The 24,169-nt window shown below is 39.0% G+C and overlaps 1 protein-coding gene across 1 annotated transcript; it reads left to right on the forward strand.

Annotated features, from left to right (window-relative positions):
• Positions 1–12,876: 12,876 nt before the first annotated feature.
• LOC116266548 (aquaporin NIP1-1) lies at positions 12,877–17,239 on the forward strand. Its single transcript, XM_031647793.2, has 6 exons — positions 12,877–13,036; positions 13,362–13,525; positions 14,911–15,132; positions 15,805–16,002; positions 16,285–16,346; positions 16,729–17,239. Exons 2-6 carry the CDS (start codon positions 13,370–13,372, stop codon positions 16,946–16,948), a joined length of 858 nt encoding a protein of 285 aa, XP_031503653.1. The 5' UTR covers positions 12,877–13,036; positions 13,362–13,369; the 3' UTR covers positions 16,949–17,239.
• The last annotated feature ends 6,930 nt before the right edge of the window (positions 17,240–24,169 follow it).

Consider the following 24,169-nt stretch of genomic DNA (forward strand, 5'->3'; position numbering starts at 1 on the left):
CTTCTAGAATAACTTCTTTGTCTTATCCTTCACAGAAAACTTCCAATGCTTAACCATTTCAAGAACCTCAACTTTATTTTTCCACATCATGCAGATTGATTGCCCATTCCTGTATTAGTTTTTGCTTCTTGATAGTGTTCAAAATGTCGTAGATTGAATTGTTCACCTTTGTTGCAAGTCTCTCTCTGTGCCCTTTTTCGATTGGCTCACTGGACATAAGTGTAGTCTTCACTATAGAGCGACTCATTAGGATTTCATCCTGTGAAAATGTTTATTTGTTTCTGCAGCATCCAGCATCTTCTTTATATACCACTGTACAAATATAACTGTCATGCTTCAGGCTACTTCAATTGCTTCCTTCCTGCATGGATTGCAAAGATTGTGGTTGTTACTGGAGAATGAGCTGAGGGATAACGTTAAGGAAGTTCATGGTTGAATTCTGCTGTCAGCAATTGGTTGGCACCAATTTTTTTCTGATGTGCCCCTTTCAGATTTTTTTGGGGTTAAAAACCGACCTAATTTTTGAGAAATTATAAGTAGCCACTTCAATTTATTAAATAATTCATTGGCACACGCTTTATTAATGAAAAATGTTAAAATATACTTAGAATGACGGCTTTAATTTTAATTAAAAAAAAAAAAGAAAATTTCTTAACAGAAGAAATTTCACAAATCGCAAGTTTTAAGCTTATTCTCAGTTTTCGTCTCTCACTCCGTCTCTTCTCTCTTTCTCTTTCCCTCCACGGGTGGATATTTTACTTCGGATGAAAATGTAAGGAAGCTTATAAAATTATTGTGAATTATGAAAAGACTCTCCATTCAGAAGTATTTACTTTTGTTGAGGGTAAATGGTAGGACCTAACTCCGGTATAGGCGACAGCCCAGTCCTAGAGTCGATCCTACACCCAAGATCCTCGTAGAGGGTCCACACGGGTCTAAAGACGCCTAAAGATTGAACCAACACAACTCAAAGAGGAAACTAAGGCTAGACTCAGACCAAACACACTCCTTGTAGCCGGATCTTAGGCTCTAGGCCACCGAAAAACTACAGGAATACTGGACAAATGCGGAAGCGATTCAAAACTATGCAAGGAAAATAGCAAATCTAACTAGTCTAAATGAAGTACCTCCCCAAGGCTTGTTCGGGGTTCATTTGATGAATCTTCTGGAATTCTTTGATGATCTGCTGTAGGTGCTGTTGAGGATGAATTCCAGACGTCAGGTTGTAGCTGAGAAAATCGGGACACCAAGGTGGAAGGTGCTGCAACGCCAAGTAAGACGCCAAGTTGGAGAAGATCGCTGGTAAAGTCTTTGATGTCTTCTCTTCAACTCGGTTGCTGCTGCTGGTTTTGACGGAGCTGATACAAATGCTGCTGCTCCGGGTGTGGCAGTAGGCTCTAGATATAGCTGAGAGAGAGCCTCTTAGCTCAGCCCACTTGGCTGAGTGCCGTGGTAGCACACGGGATCCGGTTGTTTGGTGATAGCAACCTCAATTCGCTTGGGCGAGTGGATGAAATGCCCAAGGGTGCACACCAAATGCTGTAGTCGTGGCTGGGGATGGGTGGATTCAGCTTGGTCTTAGCTGAGGAATTACCTAACTACAGTCAATAGAGGAAAGCTCGGCCGTAGAGCTTGGTAATGATCCTAAGTGTGGCTGGCTTAGGGCCGGTTAGGAGCGATAGGGGCTTGGACGGCTTCGGCTACGGTGTAAGGGAAGATGATCTAAGGGTGTGAGGTCTAGAATGAGGTGGCTTAAGACAAGGGAATGTGGGATGTTGATTAGGAACTGGTGGTTAGGTTCAAGGATGATTGAACGAGTGGCTTGGGTTTAAATGAGAGAGCTAATGAGGAACTAAGGAGGGTTAGGGATCACGTGAGTGAGTTTGACGTGGGATCAAAAGGTGGACTCCTACACTTGAACCTAGGATAATCCTCTAGATCTAAGGCTGAAAATTCAAATGTGGTAAGTGGGATGTGATGTGGCTGGGATCTAGGGATGGTTAATGATTGAATCACCTAAACTAAAGAGCAAATCCCTCCAAATGTGGGCACTAGTGGCGCCGGCTCCTCCAATGTAGTCAAATGTGGCGAGGTGGCGCCTTGTGGAATGATGATTCCAAATGTGGGGATTCTCTTCCAAATCACGTGCAAATCAAGGGTCAGATCTTCTCCTAAGGATCTGGATGAAGGGCTAGGAGAGACTTAGATGGGTAAGGATGAAGCTCGTACCACTTTTTGAAGCTAGAATGTAGGAGTTTCCCCTTAATTCTCGCCTAGAAAATCTCCTCTCCATGCGATATCTCCTTGGAGTACTTTTGGACGGACTTACCCTTGGAAATGATGGTCCCACTTCGTGGCAAGGAAGGGCACTTTGGTCCTTGGGTGATGATGACCAGAATCCCCCAAATGTGGCCGGAATTATGGCAGAGGTCGCCGGAAAACCAGAAGTTCCCGGTGACTTGGTGCTTGCTATCGCCTAGGCCGTTCTTCGCGAAACCAATGTGTATCTTCTTCTTTCTTTGCGTGCAATCACCTTATATGGTCCATTCCCATGTCCAAGATGGTCTCACCGTGATTTCTTGAGGATGGGATTCTGATTTTGCCGGCGAAATTCCAGAGATGGACCGCGGATGAAAACTAGAATCGATCGACTCTTCTTGTGCCGTTTCCTTGAGTGATTTCTCAACTAGGAAAGCCTCAATGCCTAGGATCTTCTAAGACACGTAAAACTTAGTTTAAATCAAGTTTCAACCGTGGAAAAGAAGGGAATCTCGGCTGTGACTCGAGACTTCTCCTCTTCTTGTAAGTCAAACCTTGGATCAAACCAAACCAACGTAGTTGCTTAGCTTTCACCTTAGGAATCCAAGAACTAACCTTGTATGAGGAAACCGTGGGTTTGCTGTCCTTCCTTGGATGAAGACGCAGCCTCCTTGTTCAACTTAGGCCTCTAATATCTCTGATGTAGCAGAGATATTGCACCCAAGACGTGGCTGGGTAGATGCGAAGATGAAGACGATGATAACTCCTAGGGCCGTGGCTCACCCAAGAGAAAGCCCTCACCTTCTTCTTCAACGAGAATTGATGTAAATGAAAGAGAGGGGAGATAGTGAGGAGTTGGGAAGGAGAGGAGAGGAAGACGTGAGGGGGAAGGGGAAGTAGAGGGCCAGCATGCTGGTCTTGGGAGAAGAGATTGGAGGGAACGTGAGAGAGAGAGAGAGAGAGACACGAGAAGAGAGAGAGAGAAGTGAGGAGAGAGAGAGAGCAAAGAAGCAAATGACCTTGATTTCCCAAAATTCCATCCATTTACACATGAATCAAAACCTTATATACATGAGTACATAAATCTGGTTCCCATGCATGGAACCAGCCCAAATCCAAATCCAGAACATGCTAAAGCAAAATGGATCCAAGGCACAACCCGCCTTGGTAAGTTTGAATCCAAAACCGAATTGGCGCAAACTCAAATAAAGCAAATCAAGAAGTGAAAAACGGCTAAGTCCTAGCTAGACGCCCCTTGAGCCTTGTGAGCTCAAGGTGGGGACCTCGTCCGGGTTGCCGCCCAAACTTCAGACTTGACACATCCCTTAACCTCATTGAGCTGAGCTCAATTCAGCCAAGAGACCTCCCTAGACTCGTCCTAGACCGACTCTAGAGACTTGGGTTTCGATACGACTCAAGAATGGACCATGGCCTATACCAGAGAAGTCCTATGGATCTAGTATCCTAACTCGCGGATTCCCCCAATTGCTGGTCTTCACCTAGTTCATTCATGTCCTAGAGCCGTTGCATATCCTCCCGCACCTCCCACTGCATTTGCTCTAGGCTCGAAGTTTAATTCCATTGAGCCGTGATCTCTCACTGTGGCCGTGCCTTTGGCCTTGGTTAGGCCTACTCGGACTAAGGCTCGTATCAGTAAAGATGTTTTATAAATATGTTTGATATTTTTCATTCACAAAGCTTGTATTTGTAAATTATTTTATAAACTTGAGCAGATATATGGAACTTTTCAAACATTAAGTGATTCTTTATACGTAAATAAAAGTTGAACCCACTTGTAAATTTCTCAAGCTTTTAAAAGAAAAAAAAAATTGTACACAAACTTGGTAGCTTCTGTTTCACCTGAGAACGATTTTCACGTTATGCCGTTAACAGGGAAATCCTCATTCCCGCGGTTTAGACCGTCGGACATTTATGTCACATTTTATATGGAAATTTTTGGACTCAACCTTTGGGCCAGAGAAGATGAAGAGTTTATGGTCCTAGTTGTTTTAAGTTTAGGCCTTCCAGGATTTGATTACGAGCTGAACCTGAAAATTTTCATCTTTTTTTGTATCTTTGGATCCATAGTTCATGATCTTCAATTAGCTTATTCTTTTACCAATTTACCAAATACTACTGTTGATATAGTCTTCATTCTTTTGTAGGCCCCAAATTCTAGATAAGGTTCTTTCAAATTCGCATCTTCTTGTCCAATACTGACCTAGAGCGGCTGCAAAACCCTTGATATGCTCTTTATTCCTGGAAAATGTTCAGTTTTGTTGAAGAGAACACCATGTACTTAGTTAATGCATTCAAGTTTTTCCAGGAGATTAATAACTTACTGCCCGAAAAAAAAGGCCAAAAGCATTCCCTCTTGCCCCTTGGGTCTTGGGTTATGTCGGGAACTTAAGTGGAGTACAGTACAATTAGACTGTGGTAGTTTTACCATTTGCCATTTAAGGGAGTAAAATCTACATGAATCAAACAGACGATATGCCTTTTACATGCCGCCTGCCTGATCAACTATGCTACGCCTCTTAAGGCCTAGTTAATGGTTTCCTTCCCAAATCTGATGAGATATCTCATGTAAATATTTGAATATGATTTTGTACATTTTAGAAGGAGTCCAGATCAGACTTAGAATCAGATAAGATTATATCCATAACTATGTCTGATCTAAATCCAGTCTCTTAACATCTACATATGCATCAATATGAAACAAAAAAACATGAACTATTCTGGTTAAGCATCTGATATGGCTGCTGTCATGTACATGAGACAGGCTGGGCATGGTGGGTGAGATGAACAAATTAATAGCTCCATGCTGGCTCACCAATCTTAGAGGCCAATTAATGATGGCAGGACCTAGAATTTACTGCATAAACCTAACAACCGGCATTTCCAGAGAAAGATTGTTCATATTGATACATGAATAATTTGTTCGTCTCTAAGTCGAAATGGGAGTGCTTGACAGCCTTGAATTCTGATTCTAGAATTAAAATTCTAGAAACAAAATTCCACTTCAAACTGGAAATGGAATGAAATTTCATTTCTAGTTTCCTGTCTGATGGTCTGAAATTTTGATTTCGAGAATTGAATTAAAATTCCAGAATTGATGAATTAAACACGCACCCTAAAAAAAAATGAAAATTTTCTAAAAGTCTACAATGATAAATCCACCCCCTAGTGTAGAACCACAATTTTGGATTTTTTGTTCAAGAATGAGACTATAATTCCTGAATAAAAATTATCTTTTTGATAGCGCAATTCCCAGGACTGAGAATTTTAATTCAGGGGAAAAAGGGGTGGGGTTTCGGCCTCTTCGGGGTATCTCCACAACCCTACAAGTACAAGATAGTCAAAAGGTGGTTTCAAACAACTTTTGAGGGCCTTTCACTTTAATAAATTAGAAAGCCATGCTTTTCCGATACTTGGAAATCATGTTCCGGTCTAAAAGCAAGGATCTCAAAGAATAGTTTTAATTAGGATGTGAAAAGATCTTTTGATAAAAAGGTGAAACTTTAATACAACGAAACCACAATTGATCACCTTGGATCTGAGATCAATGTGGATTTGAAGACTTTGTATCCAATGGCAGAGCGCGAGAAACTTCTCGTTAAGGGGCACTTTAAGTTTAATTTCAAACTTTAGAAGGTACTCATATGTAAAAAATTAAAAAGTAATAAAGTTTCTATACATATATAAAATAAATTTAGTGGGCTGGTGTGGGCAATTGCCCACGCCAGCTACAATGTGGCTCGGCCACTGATTGGATCTCAAGTCAAACCACACCTCCAATCGAATCTCAGATCCATGATCTTGGTCTCTTTGGGCATCTTCTCCCCCTCACAATTAAGAACAGATCACGATCCAAGGCAAACAACTCGACCACGTAAATTGTACATGTATGGCCAATATTAGTTAAGACCACTTTAAACGTTGAAACTCAGACCACATAAATAGTCTTTCACAAGGTCGCAACTGCTCCACTATGCAGATTAAATATCAATGGCAGGGCACCCATTATCTCTCAAGCCCCAATATAATATGTGCTGCAACATTTGAATTTTTCTCTCTGTTCACACACACTCTTTGTCTCTCTTTCTTTCTTTGTTGGTTGGGTTCGTGGCAGTGACAGAGCTAGAAATTTTTGGTTAAAAGGCACTCTAAACTTAAATTTTAAACGTTAACGGGCGGGCACTCATATGTAAAAAAGTGAAAATTAATAAAGTTTTATGCAGCAGCTACAACTTAGTTCCGCCGCTAGTTGATGGGTAGGTAGAAGGCCGTGCAAGTTGGTCTCTCTTTTCCTCTTTCTCTCTCTATGTCTCTCCCAACATATATATATATATATATATATAACACGCACACATATACATGTAAAAATGTTTGAGATGGCACATTCCGATGATTTTCTTTGTCACCTCCAACCACAAAAACGGCTGACCAGGTGATGCATAGAGAGGACTCCGGAAAATAGGTGTTCGCAATTTATGATGTGGAGACAAGAAGAGCGTAGTGTGGAATTTCTTGGTCCATTTTGGTTGCTTATAGAACGCAACCTTATAATGGCCCATGCCATCGTCTTTAGGAGCAGAGCTGGGATTTTGTTTCAGGGCAGGCCAAATAGTTCAACCTTAGATCTGGATAGGGCCAAACTGAACCCAAATAAAAAAATACATTGCACAACTAACAATTTTTTATTTTTCTAATTAATTTTTTTTAAAAAGTTAGTTAGGATGGGGTCATGGCCTAGGCGGACCCCCTCCCTCCGCCCCTGATCGTCTTCAACTACACGGCATGACCTTGAAGACGGAAACGAAGCTAATCATATCGCCCAAATTCAAATTAATTAAAGACAAGATGCACCGAATTCCATGTCTAAGCAAGGTGACCATTCCGGTGTCATTCCATCTCTAATTACGGCCATAATCATGCTAACAAACGGTATTAACTTCTACTTAACACGGTGACCATTCGGGTGAAAACTTGCTGTGAGGGGTAGACCCTCAATCTTTATTGACAAAAAATGAAATATTTACATAAAAAAAAAGTTCAACTAGGGATGAGTGCTTGCACGAGAACCAAAAGTTACCGATCCACTTGTTCAGGAACTCGAGCTCAATGTGGGAGTGAGTCGGCTCGTCATAGTTTTCATCTCGAGATCACTGCTCCAGAAGAAGTTGGCAAATTAACAGTATTTCCAACCTTTGGATGAACTTAAGAGGGAGGGCACACACCACACCATTCCATCTCGGGTGTCTCGCATGCTATCATTTGTAGTTTACAAGAGCATCACTTATGAGAATTGACATGCTCTTATTCTCCGAGTCTCCATTTCATATATGAGATTCAATCCTTTAGTCCGTCGGGTTGTGGTTAATAAGTGACAAAGGAAGCTCCTGTAAGACCAAATAGGAAAAATGAAAAAATTATTAATTTTTCCTTTTTTGAGAAATATGAAACTACCTTTGGAAGCAAATAAATCACTATTAAATGAAAAGGAAAACGCCGTTTAAGAAATCGAGACAATAAGGACACTTTGTGAGTGTTACATGAATCTACTCCAAAGATTGAGACAGATTCGTTAAACCGATCACCTTATTCGATTTCCCAGATGTTGCTTAATTTGATTTGGAAACCGAATTAGATCCAAAAATTTAAAAAAAAATAAATAAAGAAAGGTGATTATTATATCCAAATGTTGGCATGTATTAGGTTTAGATATCCACAAAATGGGATATTATCCGATTCAGTACAAGAAAAACCCTATACGATGTCCGTATCCAATTGCTTGAACTCGGATTGGGATTACGTCAGGACACCCACATCCCTAATCACCCGATTGACTCGTTGGACCCAACGAATTAAATGGGTCCAAACTTTTCTCTACCAAATCTTAGTTCTACCTAAACTGACTTGATAGACTTAGCTTTCACTCTTAGCATGCCTTTACTTTTCAATCTAAACGCTAATATTCTCAAAGACTTTTTGTCCCTTCTTTTTTTTTCTCTCTTTTTTTTTCAGGATTCTCTTTTACATTACCAATGATTCAGGCGCAATCACTCCTTTGAATATTTTCGTGGACTTTCTGCTAAATATGTCGGAGAGTGCCTCACTTTCAAGAGAAAGTGGGACTAATTATCAAGATTAAATTAATCGCTCTTTCGGTTAAAAATTGACCCCTTTATGTAAGTAAGTGAGTAACCGTTATTCTCACGTCATATGTGACGTGCAAATTTCAACCTAAGTCTGTATGGATAGATGGCTAAGCTCATCATCGTGAGGTTGGAAAATTTGAATCTCAATGAATCAAATCGGTGTCGCATCTAGGGCTGCACAACGAGCCGAGTCAACTTGGACTCGACTCGCTCGAAAAAACTCGGCTCGTGCTCGACTCATTTAGAAACGAGCCGAGTTCAAGCTTACAATGATACTCAAAACGATAAACGAGTTGAATTCAAGTTTCAGGAACTCGACTCGTTTATAATCGACTCGACTTGACTCACAAACTGGCACTCTATAATATTGCCAAAACTGGTTTCACAAGTTATACGAGTTAACACTTACACAAGTTAATACCAAACGAGTTAAATGGATTAATCGAGTCAAGTTCGAGCTCGATTTTGTATATTCAAGCCGAGTTCGAGCTTGCTATAATGAGCTTGAGTCAAGTTCGAGTCGGCCAAGCTCGGCTCAACTCTGTTCATGTGCAGCCCTAGTCGCATAGGTCCATGCCGGCTGATGCGCTTCGTCTCAACTCGTGATCGGAAGCGATACGGGCATGTATCAAAATCAACAGATTTCGTATGTTTTGATTTTTTTTTTAATTAGCTTAATTTAGCTCCACTCATATTTTAGTTTCCAATACAAACAAAACGTATTATGATGTAAATAAAGCCGTAAATATTTGGTATCGAGCTGGTAGCCTTTGTCCTGCTTTGTTAGAATGCAGTTCACTTCAAGTTTCAACCGTGCTTAATGTAATATGAACTATTTATATCCACATAAAAGGCGTTTGTTAGGACGAACATTGTATTTTTGAAACACATTTTTTTTTTTAAACATGTGTTTGTTTGTCAAGAGTAGCATATTTTTTTAAAAAAACACACACACACTGCGATCATGAATTTCATTTGTATATTTAACAATAAACAATGAGGTAAGCACATTATATTTTCTAAAATAATAACATGGTACCTTTAGGCCACGCTTGAATATGTGGTATTAAAATGTATGACATTAAAATGCCAACATTTAGTAGTTGTGAAACAAAAGTTTCAGGTTCCACATACCAAATCTTGTGTGATGATTTGGAACTTTTGTCTTATTTGTTTAGGTGAGTCTCTAATAATAATGTCTCAATCTCAAAAGTTTTACCTGTTTAGATGGAACCATAATGCTATGCTAGAACAAAAATATCAGGACCGAACAAAAACACCTGGGATTAAAGTTTCATGGTTATTTTATCATAAGACTTTTTTGGATTTTTGAGTCCTAGTTCCACTTCTACGTTAGAATATCACGTATTCAAACACGGCCTTAAAACATTTGTCTTAAAGAATTTGCATTTAGAGAGCAAAATATAGGGTCAAAGAGCATTTATCAAAGGGGCCTCAAGACCGGTTCATTCATATATAGTTATATGGACGTCACAGTGGAACACCGGGAAGACATCGAGGACCTCTACACGCAACAAGTATGCACTAAACAAGGGTTGGGTTATTTTTTACTTTTTTATAAAGTAATGAATTTTTTAGACTTTTAACGTTTTTACAATCTAGTTTTTAAAACTGTTAAAAAAATTCCTCTTTTGTTTTAATAAAAAGTATTTTAGTCTCATGCGCGGCGAGGTGCATGCGCCCTTTGAAAAAGCGTCGCCACTCCTTCCTCCGGCATCAGTCTCCGCCATTTCCGACGTCAAGCGGTGAATTTTCACATGGCATTGGGACGTTAATGGAGTCAAAAAGATTTAAATTGGTTTCCAGGAAAGCGGCCAGATCTTCTTCCGCTTGACCACGTGATCAGGCTTGGCGGCCGATGTCACCACTGACTCATCCTGACCTCACGGAATTCCAAGTTAATTAATTGGCCGACGAAGTCGACGCGGAAATTTTAGTTAGCGAACAAATCAAACACGCTCACCTTTCAAATACGTATAGCTGCTTAGTTTGAGTTACGTGCAGATAATAGGTTCAAACAGGGCGGACGAATTTGTACATTTCTGAACCCTAGGGAGAGTCCAAATTCAATTCCACCTTCCAGATAATGCACAATTATCATTTAAAAAAAACAATGATAAATCTATTTGTCATACTACATAAAAAAAATGTAATAAAATACCAAAAATTAATGAGGGTTGAAGCAAGGACGGAACCAAGATTTTCTTCATGGGCTGGCAGGCAGTCTAACTTGTAATTACTTACTTCAACTACTTGAATGTAGTAGTTTCCATCACCGTTTTTGCAGTGTAAAGGAGTGCACCGTTTTCATGTTAAACTCATTGACTTGGTTTGTGTTAGTTGCCCCCACTGACTTGGTTTTAGTAAGGAAAAGTTACGTTTTAGCCTCCAACCTTACCGAGTCCACATCTGCATGCCCTTACTGAGTCCAAGCTTTTGTTCTGAATTAGTTAAAGCAACCACCATGACCATTCAATGTGCTGGGTCCCAACAGGTTGGTGACTTAGCCCACAAAAGTTATGGTCCTGAGCTAATAAATTGTTCAGTATGCATGAGGCTGCTCACATGCATGCAATCTATGGATTCAATGGTTTCTCTATAGATCTACGGGTGTAGTGTACAAAAAGCTAGAACAATGTTTTAAGGGGCATAACATAGGTGGTCGGGCTGGTGAGAATTTGGTCATGCCATAGGACCGTCTAGATCACCAAGCCTAGGAGAATTTGGTCATGCCATAGGACCGTCTAGATCACCAAGCCTAGACCTCGAGAGGACAAAGAAAAATGAAAGGGTTTGATCCTTTTTCGAGGGGCTTCTACTCACCTTACAAATAAAAGACAGAGCAATAATGTGATATGACAAGATATCACCTGAATTTGTGAGGACGGTTGGATTACCTGCATGAATTAGGCGGACACATTCACTCACATTAAAGTCTCAACAATAAAAAAGAACTATACAAGTAAATGATATATTTCTTTTTCATGGCGGAGCAAGTAGCAAATTGAGTGCTGCTACAGTGTGTGGAAAGAATCCTATGCCAACCATATGTTGAGTTAGAAATGCCGGAATCTGCTGATCCAAAGTGGGACCTGTGATCAGAGATCATGTGATATATTTATGGTGTGATTGATTAATGAAACAATTAGGTGTTAATGACAGACATTATCATCGATATCTCGGATTCTCGGTCGTGAGATGAAGTGTCTCGGACATTTTCTTTCGGCCTTGTGAACGAATATGAGACTAATTTAAAGATTTATGATCAAACGGTTTTTTTTTTTTTTTTAAACTTCACCTACCAGGTGATGCCAAGTCTAAATTTTCTCGTGGATGAGGGGCCTGATTTGATCCACCAGGATGGGTGGTGGGCAATAAATTCTTCATAAATGAGCTTTTGTGCCATGAACGAATCTTTCCTCCAGCTCACGAGAACAGCTATATTTTCTTTAAATAGCAGGATGTTCAATACAATTACTTGGATGGTTCTAGGAAGTAAATGAACATGATGATCAGTATGGTTATCTTTAGCCATCGAGGTCTCAACCTTACTAGTGATCTTTGCTTTGACTTTTTTTTTTTTTAAATATAGTATTTCCTCATAAGGTCATGCATGTTCAACCCAGGTCCATTTCTTGGGGAGCATGCATGCTCATTAGATGATGTGGAAGATTCCTTACTACCATTAAAAAACTGTTAACTAATTTATCATCAGCTAAATACAAGTAGACAAGCCATGACTTATTGTTGTTGTTGTTGTTATCTTGTTGATGTTACTAATTTAGAATGTCTTCTAAAAGTACACCAGTTTTGAGGGATGTATCATAGCTGATCGAACTGACAGACCAGTGAAAGTTTGGCCATTAGTAATTTTACTCTTTTAGACTGCAAATGGTGGATGAACGATACTTTAGTTGACAAGAGTACTGCTATCCATCCAGAAGCGATGCAAAAGCGAAAAGGGAGAGGCGGGTGCACTTTTTTTCAACCCAAGCCTCCAAGATGGGGTACCTGGGTTCATACTTTGGCACTAGTAGTGGACTACATTTTGTTTCCTTTTCTGACTTCTCTTTGCTACCACGCCGAGCAATTACATAAACGTTGGTCAATTTCAGATTGCCAATTTGGTTTAACTTTAAACATTGAAAAACCTAGGGAAATGCGTGTTTTGCTTTTCAAAATATTCTTATGCCAATTGGAGCAGTCTTTTTCTTCACTGCTGTGTGAGAAAAAGCTTGTAAAGTAGAAAACCCAGTTCTTTCCACATTAAAAAATTTCTATCATGTCCGTGCAATGGCGATTACCAACATAGTTAATGAACTCAACCACCAACTCAACCTCCCCTTTTCCTTGACCAGTAGCTCGTTTATTCTTTTCAACGTCGTAATATTTCTCTATGGCGACTAATGCTTTCGACCTTCCGAACTTAGAAGTGTGAAAACGCCGGGCTTGGCCCCCCATCCAAATTGACAGGAAGGGAACGAGTCAGTGGTTTTCAAGTATAAATAGAGAGGTTTCTACTGCAGAGTTTTGTCATCCAGAAGTACTCCTGTTCTTGGCATCGAGAACTCTTCCTTGCTTCAACACACACAGAGGTATGGCCTCTTGCTCTTCTTGTGCTGTAATCTAGTTCTTTGATTCCTGTAGTTGGTTGCTAGTAGACCCACCTTCTGGTTTCTGTCAACCAATTTTCTCCTACGTTTTGTGATCTTCGATGAAAATTTTGCTTCAATGTTTTTTCGAATCTCTTTGCTGGTTTTTATGGCATAGCCTTCTCCACGAACAAACTGCTTTCGTTGGTCCTTATGCTCGAGCTGCTTAAGAGTCTGATCAAGCTTTCTGTCGAGTGATCTCCCTCTTGCTAGTCTGTCTTTCGCGCTCTCTCTTCAATGGAACTTGATTTTTTCATGTATTTTTTAGAGAGTTCGATGGCCGAGATTTCTATGAACGGATCCCATGCTAAGCCGGCAACCAACGCCGTCACCGATGAGCAGATCAGTCGGATGGAGAATGGGAATCAGTCTTACCCTCAGGAGTCTCACTCTGGATCAGGGTGCCACCTCTCGGTTCAGTTTCTGCAGAAGGTAAAACTTGATCTCCTGCAAATAATTTTTCTGCATCTGCCTTTTACTTCTCTGCAAGCTCACCATCCACCAGATCCAGCAATCTTCCCTTGGTCGCATTTATTTTTCTGAACTTTTCTGCACTTTCACCTAATCTTCCATGCAATGCTTTGTGGAATTTATTGAACCATTTATGACTCGTCGCGCTTCATTAATAGCCTGATGCTCAAGCCACTGGATATGCTCTGTCTTCTTTCCCTTGCTATACAGGAAGAAATTCAGAAACAACCCAACTTCTTTCCTCCAAAAATAGCTTATCCAGATGCTACGGCCTTTCAATGTTCTCCGTATCGGTATTTGAGCCTTAGCTTTTTACTGAGCGATACAGTGAACTGAGATGTGTCAGCCTTAAAAAAACTAAAAATTGGAAAGTTAGTAAGGCAAAGGAGAGGCAAGAGAAGAGAAAAGAACGCCCACATTCTGCAGCTTTTGTAAAGAAAAAAGGTCTCGTCCCGTATCGTCTCGGCCACTGGCCGATACGCTAACCATGTAATGCTTTGGGGTCCTCTTCTTAGTTTATAGTATATCCAGCTGTAGCATTGAAGCAAGAGATTGATTCTTGCGAGCTCCAGACTCGTGACGCCTCATTTATTGTGGGAGCCTTCATCGTTGAACCGCTGAGAAAGCCGTTCAACCAAGCTTTCCATTATCAGTTATCATCCTTATCGGCTTTGAAAAACGAGTCAACAACTATAGTCTTCGTCTTCCTCAAGACTTAAACATGTGCACGGCTCTCATGCCATGACCAATAAATTGCTTATCTTTTTTTTTAATCCCTTTAGATGATATGTCGTCAGTTTGATTTTTAGTGGGTACTGTTTTTATGCACTGTAAATGATGACATATGTAATAGTATACCATATGATTAGTGAGCTTTGTAATACCTGCACAGATGTAATTCCTCATCATTTGGATAACTAAATTAAATACCAAGAGATTCGATTCAATCGAATTCGGTACAGCCAAGTTAGAGAACCAAAATCAAATCCTAACAGTTAGATCCTTGTTCTTGGCAGCTCATGTTTGGAAGTAATTCTGCTTACTTGGATGACCTAAACGAGTCTCGATTCTTGCATGGTTGCGTCATTGGAGTTTTGTTTTTAAGATCGAAATATAAAGCTGGCCTACTTCTTGCTTCATCTTTATTCATCACGACAAATCAGTATTTGTTCCATCTGTTCGCTGAGACAAAAAAGAGTGTTGTTTTATTACGCTGAGAAAGAGAAAGGGAGAGGGTCGGTAACGATGATGATGCTGCTGGTGATGCCTGAAAAGAAGACGCTGGCCGGACGCTGGCCGGTGGGTGTTGATCAATAATTTGCCTGAAAATTTTTCTGTACGTGCAGATAATCGCGGAGGTGTTTGGAACGTACTTCTTGATATTTGCCGGGTGCGGGGCAGTGACCATTAACAAGAGTAAAGGGACCATCACCTTCCCCGGCGTTGCCATCGTCTGGGGTCTGGCCGTCATGGTCATGGTCTACTCCGTCGGTCATATCTCCGGCGCTCATTTCAACCCGGCCGTCACCTTCGCCTTTGCAGTCTGCAAAAGGTTTCCATGGAAGCAGGTACAATTATAGATACACATGTGATATACATAATATGCTTAAGGGATAAAAACCAAACTATTTAAATTTGTATTAAATATGATTTTAGACAAAATGTGAACCTCTTAATGTATCGATAAACATTAATTTTATATAAATCATATTTTACTTCAAGTTGTTTTTGTGAAAAAAAGAATTGATCATTTCTACTTTCAACAGTTTTATGTTATAAGAGGTGATTATTTTTTATTATTGAAAAACATAATTAAAGTAAACGAACTAACTTAATATATGTTTCTCTCCAAATCACTCTTATGTAAAGTTAGATTGCAGAAAAAATACCTTATAATTAATTGTAATGGATCTGGATTTTGCCTTACTCAAGTGACCATGCTTGTTATATATATAATGAATGATGATTATACTATATCAAGTCACTCAACCATTCAATTAGAATCGTTTATATGTTCATATAAATGTACGAGAAAAAATAATCTTTCTCTTACTTAGTGTATATCATGTTAGATTAGACGGCCTTAGTGAGATGACAGGTGATTTTTAAAAAGAGGGAATCACCATTCAATTCTCTCTCTTTCTTTCTCTCTCTCTCTCTCTCTCTATATATATATATATATATATATATATATATATAATCCATTTACGATGGGGGAATTAATTAGGTCAAATGTACAGGTTCCTGCTTATTTTGCGGCACAAATGGTGGGAGCGACTCTGGCGAGTGGAACGCTTCGTCTGATGTTTGGTGGAGGCATGCTGCACTACCCCGGCACACTCCCTGCAGGATCGAACATGCAGTCCCTTGTTCTTGAATTTGTCATCACCTTCTATCTGATGTTTGTCATCTCAGGTGTTGCCACTGATACAAGAGCTGTAAGTCAGCCTAACCACTACTTGCTTTTGTCATGTCACAAATTTCAATTGTCAAATTCCAAGTCTTTTTTATATATATATATATATATATTGGCTTGGTTGATCTTCCTGAACCCATAAATTTAGCATAAAAAATCAAAACTTGGCAATCTCTTTATTTTTATGTCTTGTGGCCATGAAAAAATTCTTTAGTTGACCAACTTTTTGTTTTTTCAATTTCTATTAATCTATTTGTAAGTTTCTAACTATTGTTGGGTTCCTCTTTAATCTTCTTAACTGCAGGTTGGAGAGCTTGCAGGAATTGCAGTTGGGGGCACCATCCTATTAAATGTGATGTTTGCAGGGTATTCATTGGAAGCTTCCTTGTCTATAATTTCCTTCCTTGTCTATAATTTCCTTCCTTGTGTTGGGTTAAGTCTGGGTCAGCTGGGTCCAGTTAAGCCAACTCAGCCGAGCCAGGGGTGCCGCAGGGGCCATAGCCTCCTCTCACATTGTGAAAAATTAAAATCTACCAACTATTTTTTTCAAAAATGTGAGTTGGGCCCTTGGCCCCTGTGAAAAAATTCAATGTCTTATGACAGTTCGGCTGACAAAAATTCTGGCTTCGCCCCTGCACCCAAGTGGACCAATGTACAACGAATAGAACGGCCGCCTTAATGGCGGCGGTGGCGTTTTGATTTGCCGGGTAGGTGTGGCCTAACATCTGTGTGTTCCTCATTAATGCAGGCCTATTTCTGGGGCATCGATGAACCCGGCGAGGAGTCTAGGTCCGGCCATAGTCGGGAACCAGTACCGCAGCATCTGGGTCTACATAGTGGGTCCAACCGTCGGTGCAGTCTGTGGTGGATTGGCCTACAACCTGATCAGATTCACCAACAAGCCCCTGCGGGAGATAACCAAAAGTGGTTCCTTCCTGAAAAGCTCGGGGAGAAGTGGCTCTCTTTAATCAATTACCAAGTCCTTCTGCTTCTCTTTCTATATATAACAGATGTGTGATGTAGATTAAGCCTGATATATATATATCTATCTAGTCGCATAGTATGTAACCGGAGAGTGGAAGGAGAAGTTTGTCTTAAATCTTCTTAAGTGTTCTGATGTAAAATATGAAATGAGAGTTCGAGTAATGGCCTCATTGTTGGTGCTTTGCCCTTGATTTCAGGCAAGATTTACTGGTCATTTTTAAATGCTAAAGTTTCTAACTTGAATGATATATATTCTCAATTTGGCATTAGTTTAACCCCTGTTGGACTTGTAGGTATAGTTGATGACTGGCCGAGTTGGCTCGAAAATCGCACGAGTAAGCTTGGATCACTAGAAAGCCTGGCCACGAGTCAAGGTTGGCATGACTCGCTCCTGACTCGTTCAATTCAAGTTATTTAAAAACTCGACCGAGTGAACGAGTCAACTCGCTGATCCAGTGACCAAGTCATCTGTCCATTCGTGTTCGAGTCATGGGTTTGCCAACTATGCTTGTATGCACATGCACATATGAGTCTAAGCTTGAGACGGAATGTTCCCTTTTTACTGGTGAGCAGGGAGTTTATGAAGTTCGCTGACTTGAAAAGAGGCCATAGCCTCCCTTTTATCTCACTAGCTCTTGGGGTTAAGAGTTTGCTTCAGAACCAATATGGTCTAGGTGAGTAGTTCCCTGAGCAAGGCAGCGCCATAAGAGTCAATACATTGAGGGGCGGAGTCAAAAGTTTTTCATGAGGATGGCCGAATTAAAGTTTCTAAATTTTGACTATGGCCAAAATAGCATTTTTTAAAATTTGTATATAAAACAAGTGAAATTTTTTAAAATTTACATGTACTTAAAAAAAAAAAATTTAAGGTGAGGTTTCTGAACACACCCACCCCTTTATTTGCACCTCATGCCTCGAAGCTTACTCCTGCATGAGTACAGGTCCGATAGAGCCAGGATTGTTTGGGCTCTCAGCCTCAGGGAATCACAATATCTGAATCAGATCGGCTTAAATCCAAATCCATAGTGCAGATCATGTACCTAATTACAGTTTCAAAATTGGTGGAAAGCATAGCTAAAGAAAAGGTTCAGGAAAAACACATTAAAAATAGTAAAAACAGGTCTTCTGAATTAAAAAAAAACACACACACACACACCAAAAACGAGCAAAAGTGTTTGGCATTTTTCATTTTTTGGTTAGTTTTTAATGACCAGATTTTTACTTTCATATTTCTCATATTTTACTTTTAAGGCTACTTTCTTAGTTTTCCGAAAGATTAATTATTTTAATATTCACTGAATTTTTCTGAAAAAACAACTTTGTCATTTAAAAAAAACAAAAATCCTTGCTGTTTAAAACCCAAAAATGATATTTATTGGTATGGTGGAAAGTACTTCGAATCTCCAGGTGGTAACGTAGTAACAAAAGCAGCTTGAATGTTGCACCAAAATGTCCCGTTATTGGTTTTGAACTGTGATGTCCCACAAAAAAAGTCGCCGGAAAATTTCCTTCTTCTCCGGCGGAGATAAGCCATCTCATTTTGACAGGCATGGAATGCATAGGCCTTACAATGACTTAGGTTCCCATGAATCTATTAGTTCGATCCAATTTGTGTAGCTGTTTAGTCACTTGTCTTCTTGCCAGAAGCTTCGCACAGGCGCAGCCCTTGTATCTTTGCACATAAGCACCTTTAACCGGGTTTGTCTTTAACTAAATTGAATTCCAAAGTCTTCAAACTTGGCCGGCTGCCTCCATGGATTTTAGTCTTCTGGTTCATCTTCATAAAAATTATAGTTGAAAATCTGCCTATCTAGGAGCCCGGGCCTGCCCTGACACAAGAAACTCAAATTTGGGCTTAGCTCCGTTTAATATACATATAATATTTTTAATAATAAAATATATATCATTATTAAATTAAAAATAATATTAAAAAACATATCAACTCAGGTAGACTTTTTGGGTCCCATCAAGCCGAGTACCAGGTACCCGTCAAGTATCCTACCTAATGTTGGGATATGGACGAACGAGGGAGACTTAATTTTCGTAGGCGATGTTTGAAACTAATATATGCAGACATATGGAATCGTATGCATGCAGCGAAAATTCATTTATGATCCCACAGACGTTGAAAAGTTGTTGAAACTTTGGAAAGAACATCCAAAACAACTGTCCCGTTGAGAGGGTTTGGTTAAATTCTGTGACTTGGATTTCTAGAAACAAGTCGTCCTGTTTCTGGCAATGTTGCAGGAACAGAAGAAGAATGTTCTCAGTTCACATCGACGCGTTGGTATAAGATGCAGACCCGAGAGAGTCCGTGTTTGATTTTCGAGGAGTAGTGGCGCAGCCACGTGTGGACTGGTGTGAGCAATTGCCTAAGCAATTGCCTACACTTACCCCACAAAATACTTCTAGTTTTTTCGCATCGTTGCTTTTAAAAGTTTGACTATTTATACATATTAGTAATCCTCCAAACATAGAAGTTATGGATCCGCCATAGACGGGAAGCATCTTTTTAATATGAGGTTACCTCAAAATATTGTTAATGTACAAGATGCGCAATGAAAGACGTGAAAACTCAAGTATTGTCTATACTGCCAAACGACCTTACGTAGACTATAATAGACTATAATTGTAGGAGAAAGAAATAATTCCTACTAGAGAGGAGAAAATTTTGACAATTATGGGGCCAATCCATGGAAAGCAAGTTCTTGATCTTGTCCCTTATGCCTATGAAAACAGACAAAAGTAACAATGCCAGCTGATAATTTACAAAACTATTCCCACATGACCATCGATTTTTAGTTCTAACTTCTAAGGGCAATCCCTCTATATTCTGATGAGTTAGGTATCCTGGCACGGCTGCACACCGAGTCGAGCCAGCTCGAGTTTGACTCGTTTATAAACTAGTCGAGCTCAAGTTGAAATGCATGCTCGAAATATTAAACGAATCGAGCTCAAGTTGTTAGAACTCGACTTGTTTAAACTTAATTTGGCTCGACTACACCATCAATATTGAATTGTTATGAAAAAATAATTAAATGAGTAACAACTACGCGAGTTAGTCGAGTTAAAAGAAGCGAGACATACTAACATAAACAAATTAAACGGGCCAAATTTGAGCTCCACATTGTATTGTCTAGTCGAGTTTGAGCTTGTTCTATCAAGTTCGACTCGAGTTTGAGCTCAAGCTTCCTAAGTCGAGTCAAGCTGGAGGTGACCCAACTCGAGTTTGACTCAGCTTATGTTCTTAGTAAACGAGGCGCCTTGGGCCCCGGACGAACAAACAATCTGTAAAATGGAAGAAAATAATTGAAATTTTTTCTTTGTAGATTGGTGTTGTAAAAGTAAGTTTGTATCAGATGGCAAGTAGATTTGATTCATCAATGCAAACATGGATGCCGCGTGTTATACACTGTATTATTTTAAAATAGCTTTTAAATTTTCCTATTTGAGTTTTTTTTTTCACATATTTTTCTCTTATTTAAAAGCATGTTAACAATATTTTGCTGATTTACATATAGCTCATCCAACTAAATCATTGAATTGGCTGATTGATCACTAAATTGACAGCTTAACCAATTTCAATTGCATACAACCCTGATTTGGAAGCCAGCATTTTATCTCTTTATTTAAAAATGGGCATCATTTTTTTGAATCTTTTGACATGGTTTACAGGCCTTGGGAGAACTGCCACATGTTGCACATAAAACTTGATTTATTTATTAATTGTTGCATATTTCGCAAAAAACACATTTACATTTTCAAGGAGCAACAGAAACATGTTAGATACTTGAAATTTGTACTCTATTTACTTATGCCTGTACATGTCATAAATAGGCAGTTAGAATTTTTTGTGAAACTCAATTTTGTGTTTGTTGTTTAATAAAAAATTTACACATCTCTATGTAAAAAAATGAATAACTGGTACACATAAAAATTATGTGAATAATCTGTTTGCAGTTTGATTGACTTAATGAATTGTCTATAATGGCATTAAAAAATATGGCGTCCAAGAAAGGTAATTTCGGGGAAGGTGCAGGAGTGATACCCCATAGAGGCAAAAGCTCTTCTCCTATTTTTTCCGGTTCAAATGGTGTTTAGGGTTGCTTCGGAATTTGGGTAGGGAGCAAGACACCAGTCAACTACGTCGAGACTAAGAAAAAAAATTAAAACAAAATTAAATCTATCCATCTGATTCAAATTTTATGGTTTCCCACCATCGATTCAAGACTAGTGATTCCAAAACAATAAATACACGGTTAATATTGCCAAACAACTTTTATGGGGCAGATTTGATAATGTGACCAATTTCTCATTATTTTATAAATATGCCCCAAAGATTGGTGTAGATTCGTGAAAAAATCGTTACACTATTTTTTTCACATAAATTCATGAAACAGTAATAAACTATTATTGTATGTTGTCAAATGTCCCTCATAACATGTTAATGGTCCAAGAATCTGTTATAAATGCTCTGATAGATTCGTGGAACACCATGTTATGGGACATTAATATAATGTTTTTATTACCAAACGCACCTTCTAAAACAATGGCACACCCGGAATAAAGTTTGAAGTTTGAACTGTATGGTGCTCATTGCTCATGAACTAATTAAGTCGAACTAGACGAGATGGCTTGAAGAGTTAGTTGCAGGCTTCACTCTGTGCATGCAAGAAATATACGCCAAAAAAAAGTAGGAGTTGGGGACCCTGCTGATCTAATGGACTTGTACTTATTTTGGTTGTCAAGAAGTATAATCACTTAATGGTTTGAGATATTAGAATAGAGTAAGATTCCATGTCTCTTCCATTACTGTTATCAATGTCATTGTTATTTTAAACTTGTTCATTCCTTTTCAATGAACTTTTTTTAATGCCATATTTTCTTACACTATTCACTGCATGCCAACACAAGGAACTAAACATCAGTAGTTCATTAGGTACTAATGGTATTGTCTTGGTTCATGTTAGTAAAATTTGGGAGCACCTTGTTACAGAGCAAGGTTTGCCTTTTGAGAGATGTTGCAGTAAGAGGACCAAGAGTAATATAAAGAGAGAGTAGGATTCTTGTTTTTTCTTCATAGATTCCATTCTTCTTGCACGTATATTAATCTAAACGTTCGCCATTAATATCGTCTGAATCAGTTTCTTCGACCTAGACTGCAATCACCCGATAAATACTAGGGATGGGTGATCCCTGTTTTTCATGAATGTCAATGAGAAGTTGGCCCTTTGAGAGCAGGGTTAGTGTTACCTTAGCTTAGGACTTAATTGTGTTTATTAAATACCTCTTTTTATTCTCTACCTGCTTGTTTATGCTACCTGATATTGTCTGCAGGTGCTTTTTCTCCAAGATGTTTGCATCGCATGGCTCTTGAAAGACCATTATGAAAGTGCTTCCATATCATAGATCTCGTTTCTTATGTCATTTTTTGTTTCTCATGTTTTAAAAACTCTCATAACTAGTTTGGAATTGAATTCTTTAACACAAGCAATGTTTCACATGATCATCTTGGGACGTAGTTTCTGTGGTGTCCCATAAAGACAACAATCTTAACACCTGTGCTGAAAGAGGCTTTTAGTGGAAATCCAAATATTCAACCACTCCCCCTTGGAACTCCCTTCAAATGCATGGTGAGAATTACAGTGAATAGAGCTTTCTTTCTACTAAGATTCCAGATGAAAGTATTTTCGGTTACAGATATCGATGAAAGTTTCAAAACCTGCTATTGAACACCTGCATGAGAACTTTTCACCCATTCCTACACACACACACACACACATGTATGCACTGTGTGCAGACACATGTTTTCTTTCTTGCATATGTTTACCCTGATCTGTTGTATACTTTAAGCCATGTCTATGAAGTTTGTTCACAGCCTCGTGCCCTGTTTCTGCATTCATACCCATGTAACACATGTATAGCAGGAGGTCATCATGTTTAAATCTTACAAGCATACGACATTGCTGTTAGTCTTCAAAAGAGTGAGTTTCCTTTCTATCATATCCTTGAGCACTGATTGGTCATATTTCACATATGAAGCTTGACTTTGTTGTCTTGGTGGACAGCATGATAGAGAGAAATATGTTTCGAGATTCCTCAATCACCTCCTGTCATGGAATGCAGCAACTTCACTTTATGGTTCGTGCTGAAGCTTTTGCGAGTCTAGGGATAAATCTACTGACCATTTATAAGTGGTGCATTTCTCTTCTACTTTGCTCATCTCCTTCTTCAACCTTTTCCATTTTTTTGAGCTTGCCTGTTTTTTTCTCTTCTTTACTTTCTCATTTGAATCATAGTTGACATTCCTTGAAGATTCTTTTAGTGACATTATCATTTTAGTTGATCAAATCCACATAACATGGAGTGTGCGCAGCTGACTGCATCAAGCAGGACCTACAAAATGGTGGTCATGTGCAATGAGTTCCCTTAGTTTGGTCCATATCTGTATTCTCAAATTCTAATTGCTAGTGAATCCATGTGAATGAAAAATGCCCTTCCTTTAAGTAGATTTCAGTCCAATTTCCTCAAAATGATTCAAATATCATGGTTGTTTATACTATTGTTGGGCCCATAAATGGCTCTTATACTTGTTCTTTTGGTTAACCTTCCTTTCAAAAAATAAAGTTTCTATCATCCAGTAATTACCATTCATGTTCTTGTTTACTCACCCTGTTCCAGGGACAGGAATTGGACCCAGTGACTGCATTAACTGAGTAATGCTATTTGATAGCAGGTCCTTTCTCATTTTTGTTAATACACACGCACACACACACACACCCCTGTATTGAAACTTGCATTCTTAGATGTTCTTCCAATGACAAAGTATACTGAAACGATTTTTCATTTTCAAAAATAAGGAGCCAACATAAAATATTTCCTTTTTTTTAGTTTATAAGTCGTATTAAAGAAATTTTTGTTCTCCCTTTTTTGGCTTATAAAATGTGAACTGAACAAGAAGGACCTTCTGTTAATTATTAAAATTCTAGACGTGGATTATATTTGTAGCATCAGCCTTTGTAAAGAATAATTTAAAAATACAAGTTTCAACTATAAGAGGTTTTGTGTAAACTCATATTTCATCAAACTGCTTCAGGTAAAGACAAGTCTTCAGCTTTTAATAAATTTAACTTCTGTCTTCAAGAAATGTAGTTTGGGAAAAAGTGTATAAAGCAGGAATTGCTCTAAAGTCTAACTAAGGTAAG

The sequence above is a fragment of the Nymphaea colorata genome, chromosome 13, assembly GCF_008831285.2.
Source record: "Nymphaea colorata isolate Beijing-Zhang1983 chromosome 13, ASM883128v2, whole genome shotgun sequence".
Taxonomy (NCBI): domain Eukaryota; kingdom Viridiplantae; phylum Streptophyta; class Magnoliopsida; order Nymphaeales; family Nymphaeaceae; genus Nymphaea; species Nymphaea colorata.

What these genes read in the sequence shown, in the direction of transcription:
- LOC116266548 (XM_031647793.2), top strand. Translation starts at nt 13,370, where the DNA reads ATGGCCGAGATTTCTATGAACGGATCCCATGCTAAGCCGGCAACCAAC. An exon ending in CGGTTCAGTTTCTGCAGAAG is followed by an intron (nt 13,526 to 14,910) that starts GTAAAACTTGAT and finishes CTGTACGTGCAG; the next exon opens with ATAATCGCGGAGGTGTTTGG. An exon ending in TTGCCACTGATACAAGAGCT is followed by an intron (nt 16,003 to 16,284) that starts GTAAGTCAGCCT and finishes TCTTAACTGCAG; the next exon opens with GTTGGAGAGCTTGCAGGAAT.